General features: G+C 36.1%; 1 protein-coding gene across 2 annotated transcripts in view; it reads right to left on the bottom strand.

Moving 5' to 3' along the window:
• Window positions 1-16,477, bottom strand: part of LOC111600665 (E3 ubiquitin-protein ligase TRIM9) — a 108,393-nt gene extending 91,916 nt beyond the window's left edge. For both annotated transcript variants that reach the window (XM_023316896.2, XM_023316906.2), the window contains exon 1: window positions 15,165-16,477. In XM_023316896.2, coding sequence (XP_023172664.1) covers window positions 15,165-16,079 — 915 coding nt within the window. In that variant the 5' untranslated portion in view covers window positions 16,080-16,477. The remainder of the gene's footprint in view (window positions 1-15,164) is intronic.
• Window positions 16,478-20,925: the final 4,448 nt, after the last annotated feature.

Here is a 20,925-nt window from a genome sequence, read left to right as displayed (position 1 = left end):
CGCATTTATCAAGTGTAAGCCATAGCACCTAATCCCTATTATCATATTGGTTGCAAGCGCAACACCCATTCAGCTACTCTCAAAGCGCAATTACATGCAGCACGTAGCACGTAGCACATAAAAACGAATGCAACTGAACGATATGTTGCTGTCTTTCAATGCTTAGCACTGATTGACGAACTGAATGAGTGACTCGCCGACTGTCTGACTGCCTGACTGACAGATGGTTATCAGCAACATGCATTTTATGGCATTTCAACAGAAATCACACTATAAAATTGATAAAGCGTCAACAAGCATGCCACACTTGCAGTTCGCTACAGTTGAGTTAAGGGTTCGACGCTGTCAATACATAAAATATCAGACTTTGACGACGAGCGAGCTGAGTTCACGTAGCAAACTCTTTAAAATGTAAGCGATCTTAAATTCCACTTAACTTATATCAAACAAATACGAATATATGTTACCTGATTATGATTATATTACTATCAAAATTAATTCAAAACACGTCACGTTTTTCATTGGCCTGAGAACTTGAGCAACTCTTGGAGCTGTGCGTCAAAATGTCAATCGATATGTGTGTGTTAGCAGAGACAGGCAATAGAACATGGAAGGTACGGCCCCATCTAAAGGCTGACTACAACAGCTTGTAGTGTTATTTGTCGCTCAGCAGCAGCAGCAACAACAACAACAACAACAACAACAATAGTAACAAGCACTACAACTAAGTGACAACTTCATGAACTATTCAAAGCGTTTGCCTGCACAGGTGCAGGTCCTTCCACATCCTGCTTCTGGCAGTTGCTGTGGTCAGCGCTTTAAAGTGCTCCAACAACGACTACGATGACGTCTATGGCTACAGCTAACGGTTACGGCTTCGGCTTTGGCTTTGGCTATGGTTAGCTGCGTGGCTCCGGTTGTCTCTCGACCATTGCTTTTGCGGCTTGTCAGCTGTCAGCGTTTTGTTGACAGACCCCGGACATTGGGTTGACCATAACCCTAGGCAGCGACAATGCCAGAGAGATATAGCGTTTGGGTTTATAGCTCCAACTTTGGTTGGACCTTAGCTCCGCTGCAGGCGTTGAAAGCAGCGCATTAAATAATTGATTAACTCTGATTCAGAATGCAATAACAAGTTGATTTAATTCAAGATAATTTAAGACAGAAATAACAATTCGATGAACTGATTAGACGCACGGATTGTTGGAGTCGGTTTGACTATAGATTGTGCCAGAGAGTTTATGGTCAGAACTTAATTATTTAACTTAATAACTTAATTGGCAGTAATCGAAAATGTTGAGGCATATAACTTTAATTGGGCATATATACGATTGAGCTGGGGTAATATTATTTAATTAATTACATTCCAGATGTCTGTGGAAAAATTCAAGTAAATTATACATATAAAAACCAAATTCTATTTTTAAAGTTTAACTAAGTAGAAGCGACTTTATCAACAGCCTTAAAGTTTATTGATCAAAAATGTAGTTCACATATGAATCACTGATTTTCTTTTTAACAAACTATATATATATATACATATAAATATATATATATATATATATGTATGTATATATATACAATCAGAAAAGTATATTTTTTACCTTTTAATTAAAAACTTAATTCTTTTTTAAAAAATATAATTTAATAATTTATATTTTTTAATGCCTTTATTTAATTTAATTTTTGCATAATTTTTTAAAATATTCATAATTTGTTTCTTTGAAAAACAATTCTTTTATATATTATTAAAAAAGTTAATTTAATTTTAAAAAAATATGCGTCTGCAATATTTCCTTTATATATTACTATTAAAAAAATTGTAATAATAAACTCGTTGTTCAAACCCTAAATGAATTTTATTCGCGCAACTAGATTTGGCGGCAATCGCATTTACGATTTTTAAATTCAATTAGAGGCTTCGCGGCAGGCATTGCCGCATTATGAACGCAGTCAGACATAAAGTCTGGCTGTCAGGCATAAAAATCAAAAAAACATTAACAAATTTACAACTGATTTAACAATAAAATGGCGCAAAATGCTGCAAAATGCAGTGCGAAATAAATGGAAATCATTTTCGAAATAATTTACACAAAATCAAATTGTTCTTAATTATGCGAACAAATAAAGTGCTGCAAAAGAATAAAAAATATATATATATTTATTTATTTTTTGCATGATGGGCGTGAAAAACATTTATCGGAAGTTTTTAATTTACATGAATATGCAAATTTTTTGAACTAAATGAACGGAATGGAAAGCCCTCACATGTTTAATAATGAAGTCAAAACTTTAATGAAAATTCAATGGAAATTTTGCTGCAAATGGGAAATGTTTAATCAAATTTGAAATGCACTTATCGGCGCCTTCTTTAAATGCGTTTAATGACTTTTAGCATTTCATTTAAGGGCTAGTCATGACAGCTGGACAGTGGGGGGGTAGTTGGCCGGGGGTGTCAGATTTTTATGACTGTTAAACGTTTGACGCGCCGAATGAGTTTCATGTGCGTGCCGGACAATAAAAACCATTCGCTGCTTTTATTTTTCTTTTTTTGATACACACACTGAGCCCATTAGGGTCAACAGGGTATATTGGATTTGTGGGAATTTTTGTAACTGTCTGTATGAAATTAACTTCTTTTTCTAATTCTCATATTCAAAATCTAGAGCTAGAGACAAAAGTATACTTAATCTATAGATGGTGATCTATCAGTTCAGAGTTAGCTCCAAGACGATACACAGCCTATATATTTTTCGCTTTCTGATACCCGACCCCATTACTGCTTACTCAAGGTATCTCCTGGTCGTTCACTCCCGACACACTTACTTGAATTTAACTTTTTTTTGGTTCACTTTTTTAATTAGCCACCACAGTCTATATATTTTTCGCTTTCTGATACCCGCCCCATTGCTGCTTACTCAAGGTATCTCCTGGTCGTTCACTCCCGACACACTTACTTGAATTTTACTTTTTTTTTTGTTCACTTTTTTAATTAGCCACCACATAAAAAGTCACCCCACACTGCGGTTGCAATGAGCCGGGCAAGTCAGCAAGCCAGCAAGCCAACAGCCAGCATGTCGCACATGTGGCAACAACGGCGTGGCACGAGGCAACAACACAGCAGCTGCCAACGTTGTCGCAGTTGTAAGGTGTCTTTCAGCTACAGCAACCATCATATATATATACATATCTTTTTTATAGATATGTTGCACGTACAATTTAATGTCCTGCACAGCGGCAACTGTCAACGAGCTCGTTGACGTTTTAAATTTCCACGTGAGATACAGCGACCAAGAGATGTCTATCGCTGAATTGTGCGCCTGACAGTACAATGGTCAAGTGATGTGCAGGATACGGCTGAGAGTGGAGCAATTAGGAAGCAGAGCGTAGAAAATCTTTGATCTACTTCGAATTAAATTAAGTTAAATCTATGAAAGACAAATAATCAATGCTTAATCTCTTGTTACTACAGATCAAGAGTTCATTCTCACAGCATTCAATATCTCCCAGCACCTTTGAGCTATTCTAATTTGTATTATGCGCAGAAATTAATCAAGTCTAAGGTCATTTGCTTTTGATTTACGCCGCTTTCGCCTTTTCGCAAGTCAAAGTTTATCAATCAGCATTTGAGGCGAGGGCACACAGAACACGCACTATTTCTTATCAGCTTCTTTCGCTCTTCGCTGATAAGTTCGAAGGTTTTCCCTTGTTTTCGCATTCATGTTCTTGTATCTGTTTGCTGTCTGTCTGTTGATTGTCAGTTGTGCCCTCTGTTTGCTTTTGACTTTTACGCTTTACTTACTTTGGTCTTTCGATTCCATATGCTGAGCTGCCATTTGTTGATTGATTTCGTTTCGATTGCAGAAATTGTTCAATTTTCTAGCTTAAATTGTCTTTAAATGCAATTATTACACTATTCCAGCATATCTGTTCGAAGGTAATTACAAATTTACTTCTATTTCGCAAGGCTGAAGAGGTGTTTAATGCTTACAGAAAAGGATTTAATATCATACTTTTGTAATTATAAGGGTTAAGCGACTTTGACTGTTAGAAATGTATTGCTTAAAGTATGAATTTAAGGTAATAGATAATTAAATAAATACTTTAATATAAAATATAACAAATTATATCAGCTCAATATATATGCATTTATATATCATCTACTTGCAATCCGTTGCACATTCCATAACATTCCTTACATTTTTGGCAGTGTATAAAAATCAATTAATAACATTTGTGTGCCTCGTCTTAGGGCACGCTCATTAATTGTGCAAATATTTTGAAAATAATAATAACTTTCTATATTGCGACAATAAACAACAAAGTGGCAACATATTGCACACTCGAACAGCTCCATAAATAAAGTCGCGGCAAGTGAATAGAAAAAAAAAGAGACGTAAACCAAATGCAGCTGCATTTAATTTATGCAAATGCCCTGTGAGCTGCACTAAATGTTTTTAAATGCAAATAAAAATAAAATAAATATATGTGAGCAAATTGCAAAGCGTTTAGTACACGACATTCCACATACATTTATATATACCTATATCGTTTTTAATTTATGTATTATTCAAGCGACAAATAAATAAATAATAGCACAAAGTGTTGGCATTGCGGTCTTTGTGCCATGAATTCCATTTAGTGGGCAGTTCTATGGACATCTGACGCGACATTTTATACCAAAATCGCCGTGTTAATAATCTTAATTTAAGCGATTTTATTTTATTTCCCACATGAATGCTCATTAGAAAAAGTTATAATAAACAAATGAATAGGTATTTGCATAACATTTTAGAATTAAAATTTAATTCTGTGATTTGTCAGGCAAAATATGAAAGCGGAAATTAAGTGAGTGGAAAAACGAACTGCAAAAAAATGTGGCTAAATAATTAAATAATAAAAAAATATTATGCGACAGTCGCGCAGTTTGTTTAGCATATAATAAATAATTAAATCCATTTGCAACATATCCAAACAATTAAATACAATGAATTATACAAATGAAAGAATAATAAAAATAAATATTTGCAATGGTATATATTTGCATGAATATATAAACAAAAACACATATAAGTAAATAAATATGTGAATATATATGTGTATATATATATCTATAAAGAATATGTTTAATACTAAAATAGTCTAGTAGTAATGTTGTGAAGACGAACATATTTTATTATTATTAAAATATTATAATTATATATATTTATATTTATTAATCTTCTCAGAGGGTTTACCCTAGTTTGAGCCAGTCCATTTTAGGTTAATTTATATTTCATGTTTCATATTCAGCTCAAAAAAACTACACTAAATCTGTATCAAAGACCCTCAGCTGCTGCCAAATATTTGTCACTTTTCTAGTAACATCAAAAAGCATATCGACAATTAATTTACAAATTAACTCAAATAGAAGAGAACTTTCAGTGAAGTAACTTACATTGCCTTCAATATTGGCTCATGGAAAGCCAAATTGCAATTAACAATTCTTACTATCAAGATGATTGGACTTTTCTTTAGGTGAACAAAAAGGCGGAAATGCCTCGGTGACCCACATTAAATAATAGATAAGAGTTATGGCCACCATTGCTGTACTTAAATGCCTTAAGAGAGTACTTTAAAGTATGCCAGGCCATATAATGGAAATAAAAGTCAAAACTATGCCGAATTCATAAAGCCAGCAGCTATAAACACAGACTAAAGTACATAGAGAGTAAATAAAGCGGAATTAAATATGCAATAAATCTACATTAGAATCAAAGTCAAATACAATAACAATTTGAGGGCACTCAAGAGTCGAGCTAAATCAAATATTTAAGTATTCTTTCAAGTACAAAACCAAATCTCATAAGAAAAAACAAACAGCAAATGCGTTTAACACATGCCACGCCCAGCTCTCAGCTGTAACACAATCAGAGAGCGAGAGACAAACTGCAATCAAGAAAGAAAAACAATAAAAGCAGTTTGAAAATTTTCACACAAACTACAAGTAGCAATAAAATTTTAATAACTTTTTGTGGGTTCACTGGGCGGGGTCAAGCGGCCCTCATCGCACACAAAACGAAAATAAATGTCGTTAAATTTTCAACACACAAATCAAAACAAAATAAAAACACCAAAAAAAAACACATATATAAACTAAAACGCAGACAGCAAACAAAGGCGGGCAATCAGTGGGCATGGTCAGCGAGCGGGCGGCGGGTAACGAAAACTAATTAAATTAAATCAATAATAGGGGCGATAGCCCGGGTTTACGACTGCGGCCCCTACAATTAGAACTTGCGCCACAGCCCGAAACAGTTGACAAACAAAAAGGACAAAGTTTTCAAATTTTTGGCGCAATTTTCGGTGCCTACGGGCGGCGAGGGGACGGCACCTCGCTCGGCTCAACAAAAGTAATTATAGCACAAAACATTTATAATTTTTCCTTACTTTCAGGCGCAAAAAGCCTTGACAATTGCCTTGAAACATGCAAAACGCGCATAAATTACAGCAGCTAAAAGGAAGGAACAGAGAGTTGAGACGACGAGAAAAGCGAGAAAACCATTTTCCCAACACTTGGCTGCCAAAATATAATTTTGTACTTAAACCCAAAAAAAACTAAACCCAGATAAGCCAACAGAAAAAATACACCATTTGCCACGCCCACACGCTGGCGCCCACCCGCAGCTGATTTGACATTTATGGTGGAAATAATTAGAAGCTTTCCCAACAAGCGTGAAAGTGTCATGGCAATGCTAATGGAAATTGCAGAGCGCGCCAAAACGAAAGAAAAATTTCTGCTGGAAAAACGAAATTGCGGAAAATGAATGCCGACTGTGAAAGGTTGCGAAGAGAAGAAAAGGCGTCAAAGAAAATGAGTAAAAGTGAAATTAAATTGTGGCTTGAAATTAACTTGAAAAACATTTACAATAAATGGCTAAGAAAATAAATCCATATAAAAGGTTATTATAATATAATAAATATATATTTATAAGTTCATTTATTTATAAAGAACATGGGGATTCGAAACTATTTTTTGAATAAAGTTTCAATTTGATTATGTATTACGCACTGTAACAACGTAGAGTTGGCTCCATCTGGGGATTAAAAGTAGAAAGTCTTGTAATTCAAATTGACACAGAGCCTCAAGGATTGTGCATTTGTGAACTAATTAGAATAGAAAGATAGTAAGATGTTAATGATTCGGAATTGATTGCAGCTGGGCTGACAGTTTTAGCATTCCGTGACTGCAGTACACAGAAAGGCTTCTCTCTTGTGCCGCAAAAAGAGAGGAGAGTTAGACTAAGTAGAGAAAATATGCAAAACGAAAGATGCTTGCAAAAGGGGCTCAGAAGCCAGACTCCACATTGAAGGTTAAGGTGGGTAAACGCACAGTTCCAAGGTGGGAGGCAGTGCAACAAAGTGGATGCTTTTTAGTGCCCAAGCAGAATGACGACTTGACTAGCAATGTATTTATAAGCAAAAGAGAAACATATGAACAGGAGCTAAGTCTACATTCATATTTGGTCGATATATTCCACAGCTATTCATAATCCATATTCATTTCCGATACCTTTTAAAACAGTTTTCCATAAAACTTACAAAATCTTAACTGAACTCCTTAAATAGCAAATTTTTTAATTTACAATTTTAAAATTTATAAAACATAATTTAGCCTATCCCAAGCCCCATTTAAAATGCACTTATTTACAGCTCTAAAAGTATTCACAGCATTTAGCTCAGCAATATCTTTCACAATTTTTCCATCTAACTTCCCTTTTGGGTCTGTGGCCCCAGTCAACTGCTAATTCTAATGTATTTGCGCATTTAATTCTTAATCAGTCGGCACCTGGCTTTAAGGACTTCCGTATTGGAGTTAGACTTCCTGTGTTTTAGGCCAACACTTGGCTAATTACGGCCCAATTACAGAGTGTATTCACTTTTATGTGTGGCAATGGCAGCGGCGGCGGCAGGTCCCAATATAATTACGCAGAAAAATGAATTACATAATTAATAAACAAATTCAGCGCAGTGCTAATTAACTGCCTAGAAACAGGCGAATGGAACGTGAGCGGGTGGGGGGCCTGGAACAGTGGGAATTAAAGCGGCAGAAGCCTAAAGTCAAAGCCCAAAATGAAAGGCGCTTCAAAACACACCCACAACAACACCAGTACACACCCACGCATACACACTCGCACGCACACACACATACACACACAGAAGACGAGAGGATAACGCATGTAAGCAAATGGCAAATGGTAGAAGGCAAAAAGCATATCGACTTAATTGCTGACAGCAGCGCATTAGGATGAGTGTGTGAGGTAGATGGGTAGAAAGAGCGATAGACAAAGACAGATAGAGAAACAGAAAGAGAGAGACGGAGAACGAGAAGGGAGCAGAGTAGAGATAGCATTCGAGTTAGAGTTATGAGTGTGTGCCACAGCTGAAGGAGTGGGAAGCAATATGTGTGCTTGCTGCTGTTTACATAGGCAATGAGGAAGATGGGGAATACTCAGCTAGTTAATACCCTCTACCGCGTTAGTACTATTAATTTTTCTACAATCAATCAGTTACAATTTTTTAATGGTTTAAAAAGAAAGCTTAAGCAAAGCATATAAATAAATAATTCTAACTAATTCTAACTGAAGTAAGAAGTCTGAAAGGGCACCTGGAATATAAGATTATATAATCCTTTACATTGTTGTTGGTATAACAAGCAACTATTCATTAAGGAATTAATTACAAGGACCCAAATTAAATTATGAAAAAAATTCCTAAAAATATATTTTAAGTTATATAATTTTAATATATTTCAATGACATATTTTAATATATTTCTTATATTATTTGAGAAAATTAAATATTATTTTTATGTATTTAAATATAGTTTTTATTTAAGTAAAGTACTTAAATAAATTTTTATTAAGAACATTTTTTATTTTTTTTATATTTTAAAACCTCGTTTTTAAACAAAATGATCTCTAATTCATTAAATATATTTAATATACGATTTAAATTCATAATATTTAAATTTAATAAACTTCCCGTTTCTCATCCAGCACATAGGGCACAATCCCAAAAGTTGTGCAATAAAATGAAAATTAAACAAAAATTGCGTCACAATGAAAATCCCTTTGATAAAGGCGACACAAAGGGCAAAAACAACAAGCGCTGCCCTGGAGTGTATATACGCAAGGATATGCTATAGAGAGTGTGCCCAAGGAGCAGGGGTTCGACTGTGTGTGTGTGTTTAATTCAAATAAAATTGCTCGCTTTTTGTCATTTGTTTGCCGACTTTTGCTATGTGGAAATTATTTTGTCACGAAAAATTTTAGCATTTGCCTGTTCACAAATAATAAACTAAGGACCTCAAGCCCACCCCCTCCCGCTTGGAATGCCTGTGCTATAATTTACCTGGCTTTTTTCCACTGTTTGCGCGGCGTGTTGGAAACGTTTTCCCAGGTGCATAATTTGCAGGAATTCGTAAAACTTTCATTTAGCCTGCCTGGGTAACTGTATAATTCTTTTATTTGATGTCAAAGTGCAGAAGGCAAAGCTGCTACAAAACCAACTAAGTGGCAGTTTATGCTGCCAAAATATAGACAAATATAGACATCAGCTACTTGACGACACATGTATGTGTGTGCCTCTCGCTCTCCCCCCAAACAGCAGCAGCAGCTGACCCTTTGGAGCATTTCAAGGCAGCACTCCCCAGGGCCTCATGTTTGTCCAGTGACCGGCACATTGTTGTTGCTCGACAGTGATGCATGCTCGTAAACATTTTAATTGGCACGCATTCGTCGTACAGTTGGAGATGTGGCCAGATAAGGTAATGGTAATTGATTAGACTGTAGCGTAAGGTTCGACTCTAACGAGAGCATATTCTTAGCAGTAGCTTGAACAGCTACAACTACAGCCGTAAAACTGGCCATAATAGTTAAAGCAATAGTGAGAGTTAGCAGTGGCAGTCAAATTGACAATAGCAGAGATCATGACATAAACCGTTATGGTAACTATAACAATTTCAGATTATGTAATAGGATCTAAGTTGTTAGCTAAATTAAAAGCATTAACAGAGGAGTGGAGAGAGGATAACTTTTATATGTAGTAGGAGCATAAACAATAACAGCATTCATAGTAGAAACATGTTCAATAACAGCTTTAGTAACAGACTTTTTAACAGTAACATGAGTTGTTAGAGTCGCCACAGCAGCTGTAGTTATAGTAGTAACATTAACAGTAGCAACATGAACAGTAACAGTAGCAATGGAAGCATTAATAGTAACAGCTTCAGTGACAAGAACATTAACAGTCGCAGCTTTAATAACAGAAACAAGTGGAGTAACTTCACTAGTATAAGTAATACAGTTTATAAAACTACATATATAAAACTATCATTTGTCAGACAAAAGTTTAAAAGATAGTAAAAAAGAATTCACAAAAGAAGAAAAAATAAACGTAAATAAAAATAAAATTCTTTATCAAAAGATATGAAAACGAAAGAAAGCTACAATAACTAGCGATCATATATCACAGCTAAATAGTTATTGTTGGAAAATGCCGATGTAAACTCGGGGGTTGATGAAGTTGACAAAAGAATGCGACCACGTTAAATGGAACAAGCGGCAGAAGCGTAGCAATCACAAGGGGGTTGGGCACTGGGCGAGGACGAGCAGCTGGCCTGGAGCTGCTGCTCCTGCTGCTGCTGTTGGTGGTTAATATGTAACACAAAACATGTTGCAAAATGTTTCGTGAAATGTTTCGAGAACTAAAAAAACTGCAGTCTGATGGCGTCATAAATCGCCGACCAGAAATGGGAACACGCGGGCGACACTGACTGCAAGGTAGCCTGGCCCGGCAATCGCAAGGATAACAAGCAAACGTACGTAGCGCATAATAAACTCAAAATTAATGATTTGTTCGCGGGAACTAGAGAACAAGTGGGAAAGTACGCGATGACGTTGCGAGCGCAAAGAAAATAGCGCTTGATATGCTATTGTGAACGGGCTGCTTGGGTTACCTGCCGCTGCTGCTTACCTGTAGCCGACCAGGTAGCTATCAGCATGTCTAACCCGACGACATGCTCTGAGGTGCGAAAAATGGCAAAGCGACAAAAACAGAAAGCAACAAAAAACATGGAAGTCGAGTGTAGTCGCCTGCATTAATACTCGTTCAAGATTTTGACTTGTTTCAAATTTGATTTTGGAATTTGATGTTTTTTTAAAGCTAAAAGTTAAAGTGAGAAAAGTCGGATATATCTCTAGTAAGCCTTACATAAAGTATGATGTTTAAAATAAGCGAAATATACCGAAAGTCGGATATCATTCAGTGAGGGTATATATATTCTTGGGAGATATATATTCTTGCGAGTCTCTATAGAATCTCTCCATAGCCGTATATTATATAATATTAAAATATCTCATCTCACACAACTTCCATTCACGAGCCAATATACTCCCTTAACATAATGAACAAGCATAAAAATAGAACGTTGTGCAAAAAGTATAAAGAATCACCAAAACAGAAAAGGAGAGAGGGAGTGATAGAGATAGGGAAAACTGTGTGTGACAGGGACAGAGCGGGCCTAATGAGTCTTGGCCTGGCTCTGATTCAGCAGCGCGTGCCCGCGCCCCCGCACTCCATTATCTTATCAGCTAAGGCGTGCATTGTGTGCGGGCCGGGCCTAAAAGTTGATTGAGGCATGCGTTGTTCGATTAGCTCTGTGTCATAGCCATCATCATCAGTGCAGGAACAGGGCTAGGGGTAGCTGCTGGGGCAACAGCTACAACACCTTGACAGCAAGGCCAGCCAATGCAGCTGCTTTTTTTTTTAATTTTACTTTGACTCAGCTGCCTCTGCCACAGATTTTATGTTATGTTGGTCATTGTTTCGCATGAAATACAAATCTGAGGGACATCAGCTGCCCAGGATGCAACATGACTAAGTCAGCAATACAAGCGGAAATGCCTTGATTATTCACAATATCCAATAGAATCAATAAATGGAACTGCAGTAGAGCTGGAAGAACCATTTCGAGTACTATCTGGCTGTTATCATATCAGTTTACGGACATTTTTTGGAATGACATAGTTAGAATAACTAGGCGAAGATAATGTGTGGTAAAAGTTAGGGGCAAAGGCCGAGTCAGAGAAAGTGAAAGCAGAACTTTACAAAAATACAAACTTTACTGAGATGAAAATGAAAACGGAAAATTTAGAACTTAAAAATATTCGTTTGGTTTCTTGTAACATAAATGATTAAATATTTTATAGCTATTATTATTAATTAAATATTTTATAAATATTCGATTATTGATCTTATCAACATAAATTTTATATGTCAATGAATTTTCCTAAAATCAATAATGATATCAATTTTGTTAGGCACAAAGAACCGAAAAAAAAAAAACAAATAAAACGAATTCATTTTAATATAATATAATTTACATATTCGACTAGGCAGAGTAGAAAATGATGCAATATTATTATTATGAGTTACATATGTTCAAAAATACATATTAATATTGTTAATATATTTATAAATGAATTGTGATAATATGTATATGTACATTAAATATGATAGTTTTTTATTTTGTATTTCTATGATCAATGTTTTTCCACCACTTAGTATGTAACATATAAACACTTGTCAATTTGTAATATAAATATAATAAATTAGCAAACATTTGTAATGTTCACTAACTTTTTGTTCGACTTCAGTTTTGGTAAGAGTTTAACTCTTACCAATCGATTTCTGAACAAAAGAATTCCAGTTGCATTCTGCAGGCATTATATACAGAGATATGTAACGGACTTGAGCAGTGTATTATAAATTATAGATATTTATATTAATATTAATTTTATGGTAAATTCGTAAAATGCTTATATATTTATTTTTATATATATTTTGATGCTCAAAAAATAAATCAATTATTTTTAAGCATTTTTTTCTACTATAAAATTAACTTATATATTTCTCTAAAAAAGGCTTTAAGATGTGTTTTCAATATCTACATCTACTTTTTACTAGCCAATCAATATTTGCTGGCAGCGTATTAAATCTTCGTCTGTATCTTGTTTGCTTTGCTTTCTTCATGTTTTTTGGTTTTCTTTGTCTGGTTCCGAAAATTGATGGCCCTTCGTTTGCCCGTCTGAGCGCCTCGCACATTTTTCATGCAAAATTGTTTTCGCCTCCCGCAACCCCAGAAAGAAAGCATTTCTCACGTTAAACCACCCAAGCGCCAAGCCATGCCTCATAACCAGCGCCACCCGACCACTGCCACGCCCCCATTTGTCTGTTGCAGGACTTGTTTGTTCTGGACTTTGGCAAGTGTCGCAATCTAAGAACTTTGCCACGCTAATTTAGCGATAAGTTTTTTGAGTAGGGTTTCATTCCTTCCTCTCGCTCTCAGCCATTGTCCCTGTTTAAAGTTCAGGCTTTATCTTTAAGGAATTTCATTTTGATTGCATTTTCTGCGAGGTGCACAATTACTGAAATTCCTCAGGTGCCTCAGACGTATCACTGAAATGTCAACGGCAAACAATTTTAATATGTCGCTAGCTTCGAGTGTCGCGCTCTATTGCCAAACAGGAACCAACGAAAGACAGACAGACAGACAGAGCGAGAGACAAACAGGACGACAGTGAAAAGGACAAGCCAAGTGCGAAAAGTGACAAATTGCAGCAGCTCAAAACAAAAGAAAACGAAAAAGAGACGGGAGAGCGCGACAGGTCAAGAGGGGGAAACCAGAACAAGTACAGGTAACAGCTAACTCTGCTCTATGAATAGCAAAAGTCAGCTATAGAAACGAAAGCGGAACAACAAAATGGTTAAATAATTCACAGTTGCCTGGCCAGAGCGCCAGTTGGCTATAAATAAAATGCTAAGAATTGGAACAACATGAAATGGAACACGACAAGTGGCAACACTTTAAGCACATATATATATATTTATATATATATATATATTTACATATATATAAATTCCAGAAATAATAGAATAGCAAATGTGTGCTATTTTTCTGAAATTCTGAATGAAAATATTGAAAAAAAAACCTAATTAAATATATATAAAATATTGTATGAGAATTAGCATATAGTTATACAAGAATGCAACGAGATGTTTCATAAAAATTCATATAATTTATATGAATATAAGAAAAAGCTAAAAGTCCTTATGAAAATATAGCTCAAACTCAATTATAAAAAAAAACTATTAATTTTCTACATAAAAAAGAAAAAATCTTCATTAATATTCTTATTATTACTTTTGGATAAAACATAAAATTAGTTCATAGCAAAATATGCAAAAATTGTAAACAATAATAAAATAAAAAACAATAGATTTTGTAATTCTTTTTTTTTTTTTTAATTATTACTAAACATCTTTAGCTGAGCATTAAGCCTCTAGTGAAATGTTATATGAAGACTTCTATAAAATATTGAATACTTCAATTATAGATAAATAAAGAATATGAAGTCTTTAAAAAACCATTATTATAAAATAAATTTATCAACAAATTTGTTTTATTTTATAATGAATAATTTTATTTGCATAATTATTTTTTATATATAAGCTATATAGCCGAGTTTCTTTGCACTGAATGGCGCCTACATCACAGCAAACATAATTATTTTCCTAAGTTCCACAATAACTTATTTCAAGCTCAAATGACGATTGCTCAGATATCCGAGTAAACTAATGGGTGTAAATATAACTTTTTTGGATGTTTAAAATTTTTAAATAAATGAAAAGAAATATTAGAAATTAGAAACATATATACATAATAACAAACAGAAATAGAAACATATTATTTTCCTTACTTCATTGGCTATATAGAATGAAATATATTAAAGATTATCACAACATATACATATCTTTATTTATATTTATATATATATTATATAATTTCATTTGGCTTTAAGAATCTTGATAAGGAAACGTGCCCATAACTGTAGACTTAATGATATATTATAGGTTTATATGATATAATATATATATTATATTCTAACTGATAATTGCTAAGAAATAGAAACTGTCTTGGGAATGTGAAATAGATCTATTAAAAGGTATATGAGAAATTGTTTATCTTTTGTCATGCGAAATCGTTTCAACAGTTTCAAGTAAGACTAATTATTGATAAAAAAATAAATATACAAATATATATATATGAAAAGGTCGACTCACCTTTTGTGCCTTGCATGTGACATTGATGGACTGCACCTCGTGCGCCTGATGGCGTTGCTCCCCGATGCATTGGCCGCAGGCGGGCATCTTGCAGTTGAGACAGTACTGCGAGAGCGTCTCCTCGTGCTCGCCGCAAACGGATTCCCGTTGCTGAGCAGCGCCGCGTGGCTTGACCAGCGTGTGCTTGGCCAGCGGACCACGTGCCGGATGACAGAGCTCGCGACAGGCATCGCAGTAGCGTATCTCGCACTGTTCGCAGATCAGCGATGCGACCTTCGGATCTGTTTCGCACATTTGGCAGCGCAGCGCCTCGCGAGCACAGAAGCGATCGACGATGGCCTCCATGGCGCGATAGGTGGGCAGATTGCGTACGCCGCCGTCGTCGAAGAAGACGAGCTTCCTGCACAGCGGGCAGGTGAGACAGTAGGCGGCGCCAGGTGGCGCCACAACGCTGCCCTGGAGCAGGCCCTGCAGCTGCCCGGTGCCGGCATACGAAACCGGTCGAGATGTGTTCGAGCAGCAGACCACGCCGGAGTCGGCCTCACTGAAGATGCTCACCTTGTCCGACTGATCCTGATCGGAGGTGACACTCTCGCTGCCCGTTGCCGAGCTGGCGGTGCTGGCCGCCGAGCTGTGTGAGCTATGCCTGGTGCCCGGTCCCGGTCCGGCTGAAGCGCCCACTGCCGCTGCTCCGCCAGCCGAATGCTGACCATTGTGGGCAACAGCTGAGCCGGTGCCGTTGCTTGCGCCGACGCCAGCCGCATTGGCGGCCGCAGCACCTGTTAGTCCGGCGCCCGGTGTATAGGGCGTCTGTATGTCCAAAGCACAACCCAGGCAGAGGGCGTGGAAGCAGGGCAGCAGCACAGGATTCGCGTACAGCTGCTTGCAGGTGGGACAACGCAGTTCGTCCTCCATTTCTAATGTATTTCCCTTATTTGGTTTGACTTCGGCTTTTGGCTTTCACTCCAATTGGAATTGGTCTCAGCTGACGGTTTTGTTTTTGTTTCTTGTTTACAAATTTAACCGTTGATCGCTCATTTTGTTGCACTCACATAAACATTTGTTGTTGCAATTCGCGTTACTCTTCTCTTTCACTTTGTTTACCTTTATTTCGATACTCACTTTACACTGATTTGTTGCTGCTGTTTTTGTTATTGTTGTGCTGCTTGTTTGTTACAAGCAATTGTTTCAACAATTTTCTACACAAATTTTTATTCGCACAAAATTCGCAACGGTAAATTCACAAAACTCGCGCGTTTTCAATCGCTTACACGTCGCTTTTTCAACCGCTCTGCACGTCCGCTCACCGTCCAACTTCGTCAAAGACTGAATTGGCTGCTGTCGCTTAACAGAGTTCGAGCAAGACTTCTTGGTTCACTTACAGTGCAACCGCAACTGTTGACGAAACTTAACGACACGACTACAGCGCAACAACAGCGTTGCGCACATTAACAGCCAGCTGACGGTTGAGTTCGAAATTTCTTATCAGTGCATTTGTGTTGCCAGATGATAAGAAAAATTGATGTTAATAAATTGATGGAATTTATATCAAAAAATTGTTAAAATATATTAACGAATTGGAAGCTTTAAATATACGTTTATCTAATGTAATTCAACAATGTATTAATAAGTATTTGTGCGTTTATTAATTAATTAATTACTATTTTACTTTAGATCTTAACAACAATATTAATTTAAATGATAATGATAATTATTATTACATTAATTACAATAAAAAGTTGAAATTTAAGTATTGTGATATGCCCGCTTTGCATTCTGTTAACTTTAACATGCTGCTGTTATTCGCTTCTGTATGTAACATGTTCGCGCTCGAACATGTTGTTTGTTGCAAACAAAGTGCTTGTTGCACGCGCCAAAATTTTTACATTTAGTTGCTGTTACAGAGAAAATGCTTAGAAATTCGTTAGAAATTTGAAATGCGATCGGCAGCAGCGAAATGTTAACGCTGCATTTGTAGGCCACAAGTGCAACACCTGCCTTTTCATCGTTGGCCAAACTGCCCAATTACATATAGCGCAATTATCAATCCGAAAAGAAATACATGAGCAATGCGGGCCCTGATAACAAAATAACAAGAGTCAATCGACGCAGCGATATCGATACTTATACAAATAAACATGTGTACTGTGCACAGGTATGCAGCACACAGGTAAGTCTACAGGCAAGCTGATAAGCTCACGCAGCCAAAGACTCTCGCCATATGGAGCTGATGGAAAACTGTTAACTAATGCAACAAAACAACAAAAGCAACAAATATGATTCGAACATTTGTTTGCCAACGTCTGTACGTTTATTTAGACATCAAATCAGGCAATGAACGCCAGCTACGCGAGCCAACGGGCCGCTGGTGCCCTCTACTTACCACATCGCAGCGGACAGCGAGAACCAACAGCGAGAACAGCAAAGCCAAATCCGAAGACAAATAAAACGGATTTGAAGTCGAACTACTCCAAATGAGACGTGGCAGCGACAATAGTGACACGGGCTAAGGCTCGCTAGACATGGGCTCTGAGAATACCCTGTAAATGCAGTAGAATATATTTCGATCTAAATTTGCTGAATTGTAAATATATTTAAAATAAGTCAAATCAAAATTGACAATTAGCTATAGAATGTTATCGATTATGGATTATATATATCGATTTCTATTCGATTTTGTGATAAGAGCTTAACTCTAAGCTCAAAAGTTCTTACAAACTTTAGGTGCTACAATAAACAATATCAACAATATATATATATTCAGCAAATATTAAATTTCTCTAGATTTGATCAAAGGCACGTTATCCCAAAATCGATATTTAACGACTTTATAGAGTTTTAAATTATATCAAGTATGTTATATAAATGTCTTCATACACACTAGCTAGACACGTTCAACTTTCGTTCATAGCGCTTACTTGTCATAAAAATATACCCCACTTCTTATGCAACTTCCAGGGTATAGAAAACGTGCGTAATCCGTTTGACTTAATAAGCCACGTTCTCCAATTGGGTTTCCAATCGAGCTAGGTGTTTTTGGGGACAAACCACGTGTTTGGACAGCTCACGCTGCTGCGGCATCTGTTGCCACTTTCAGGTATTTCTTACCCAAATCCCCAGACCCCGTCTCGTACCTCTGCCATTGCCACTGCGCCTGCCTTAGCCACTGCCCCTGGCCTATGCAAATATTGACATGCAACGCATTTCGTATGCGTAATTTGCCTCAATTTATTGTTGGGCAAATGTTTGCTTTTGTTTTCCCCTCGAATTTCCACGCTTTTCCACTCACTTTTCTCGCTGCCGGTAATAAATCAACGAATCGTAACGTCAGCCAAGGCGCCTAATTGCATATATTTGTCTACGTATCGATTTTAACCGATTTTTTTAAGGTCGAAGCTAAGCAGGGGAATTAGAGAAGATTGTAATTTGAGGTGTTTAGGTCTATGATACTCGTCTATTTGGGAAATTTGTGGGATTTATATGAGTTACATATATATTTTTCTGTTGAAGAGAAGACTTAAAGGTAGAATAAAGTGAAGAAAGAGACCGGAGGAGCTTGAAGAGATTGACGAGATTTTCATTCCTTAACTTAATTAAAAATCATTTTCATATATAAACATCATTAATGTATGAAACCAGTAAAGGAATTCTTAGAGTAAAACTCAACCTCTATAAAGAAATTCTTTTTAAAAAAATAATTTAACTCTTACATTTTTTAAATATTAATAAATAAAAAAAAATAAATTTTAAATAATATTAAATTAATTATTATTAAATAATATTAAAATTGTCATATATAAAATATATAATATGCTTAAAACTTTAAAACTTTTTTTAAATAATGTATAATTTATAATATTTCCAAGAATTTAATGAAAACTTAAATTAAGAAATCTATAAAATTTCTCATTTTAACATATCAAAAATTAAAATGAAAACTAAATTAAAAAAAAATCGCTTTTTGTAAACGTTAAAATTTGATATGTTTATAATCATATAAAAATAAATATTTAGATTCTTATTTTTAACTTATCTATCATATTTTAAATATATACTCAATATATTTTTAAATATTTTGCAGTCCAATCTCTCACTTGGCTTAAATGAACTTCCCTCTAAATAGTTGATATAAAGCAAAGGCTCAACCGCTGGCCATAATTCACTTTTGATAGAGTTGAAAAATATTTAAAAAGTTTTTAGCACATTTTCAGGCACTAAGACCGCCAAATCCAAGCCGCACTTTTACACGCTGCACCACCACTGCACCGCCCAGCCGACATTTTTTGGCCCGCTTTAAGAGCATATATCATGTCCTGTTACCAGCTTCCATGGCCAAGGACATTCACAATATGCGCGCATGCATAAAAACGCAATAATAACAGCCAAAATCACACACACACACACTTACACACGTCACACGCACACACACATATATAAATACAAGCTTCATCTTGTGGAGGCAAAAATACTTTGGTCACCGCGGGTGCGAAATTTTTTTTGTTTTTGCCTTCACTTTTGCCGAGCGTTAAAAAAGAGCTGTTTTTTTTCGGGTTGTATGTGTCTTTAAGCGTGTGTGCGTGTGTGTGTGACATGAAGCCATGCCTCACGCCCACTTCATTCAGCTTTTTCGTTTGGTTTCGTTTTTCATGTGGCAACTGCGGCTGCAGCAGACGCGCACAACAAAACCATGAAAGCTCAACTATAATAACTAAAGGAGAGTAGCACATACAGAAAGAGAACGACTAACAGAATACCCTTTAAAAATATATAATTGCCATTTACTCTACAAACAAAATCATTATATCATTTAAATGTAGTTTTTGATTTTATAAGCAAATAATAATCATTCGAAATTAGTCGAAGCTCTGATAGACTAACAGAATACCCTTTAAAAATATGTATGTATTTTTTATATTATTTATATAAGCTTCATTAAAAAACCAAAATTGTGTATAAAATAATTGTTAATTATTTAAAATGATTTGAGTGCAGCCTGCCTTCAGTACATATATTTACAGGGTATTTTCTAGAATGCTGCTGAGCAAAATGATTTCAAAAAAGTTTCCTTGCTGAACTTATATAAATATAATTATGAAAATTTTTAAATGGTATATATATAGCACAACATACCTTTCGTATACAATTCTAGGGTATATTAAATATAAAATCACTGAAAAACTATTTTTAAAAAATTTCAACTGCAACAAACCAAAAACCTTCAAAATATTATGTATACCCTGCAATACATCACAATACTAGGGTATCTTAAGCAGGGTGGCACCGAGGGGAGCCAACTGCACTTGGGGAATCGGTGGCTAACAATATGTAAAAAGTTTAAGCCGAAAAATGTAAAATGGAGTTGCCTTGTTTTTGTATACATTACAATGTAGACTAAAGGGCGCACTGGCGAGAGGCGTGGCACTCACACACACACACACAGCGCTTCTATATGTATAATAGAAACTCCTTTTTGGCCCCAAGCACAGTTGTTGCTCCAGTGGATGCTGTTGTTGTCTGCTTGGCGGCCAGGATAACATCGCCAAATGAGATTAGGAAGGACATTCGCGTATTTAACACACACACACATACAGCTGGCATGGAGCAGTGGCAACCAGTAGGATATCCTGGCTGCCTGTTATGTCGAGCACAACCACAGGCGGTCCAATTGGGCAGCTGGCTACACACAGTGTGTGCTGTGGCTTTGCAACGCTTGAGCAGGCCTTCGACGGGCATTGGTGTTGAGGAGGGGTATAGGGGGCGT

Source organism: Drosophila hydei, unplaced genomic scaffold (assembly GCF_003285905.1).
Source record: "Drosophila hydei strain 15085-1641.00,03,60 unplaced genomic scaffold, DhydRS2 tig00008114-arrow-pilon, whole genome shotgun sequence".
Taxonomy (NCBI): Eukaryota; Metazoa; Arthropoda; class Insecta; order Diptera; family Drosophilidae; genus Drosophila; species Drosophila hydei.
Note: the sequence above shows the minus strand (reverse complement) of the source record. Positions and strands in the feature narration are given on the sequence as shown.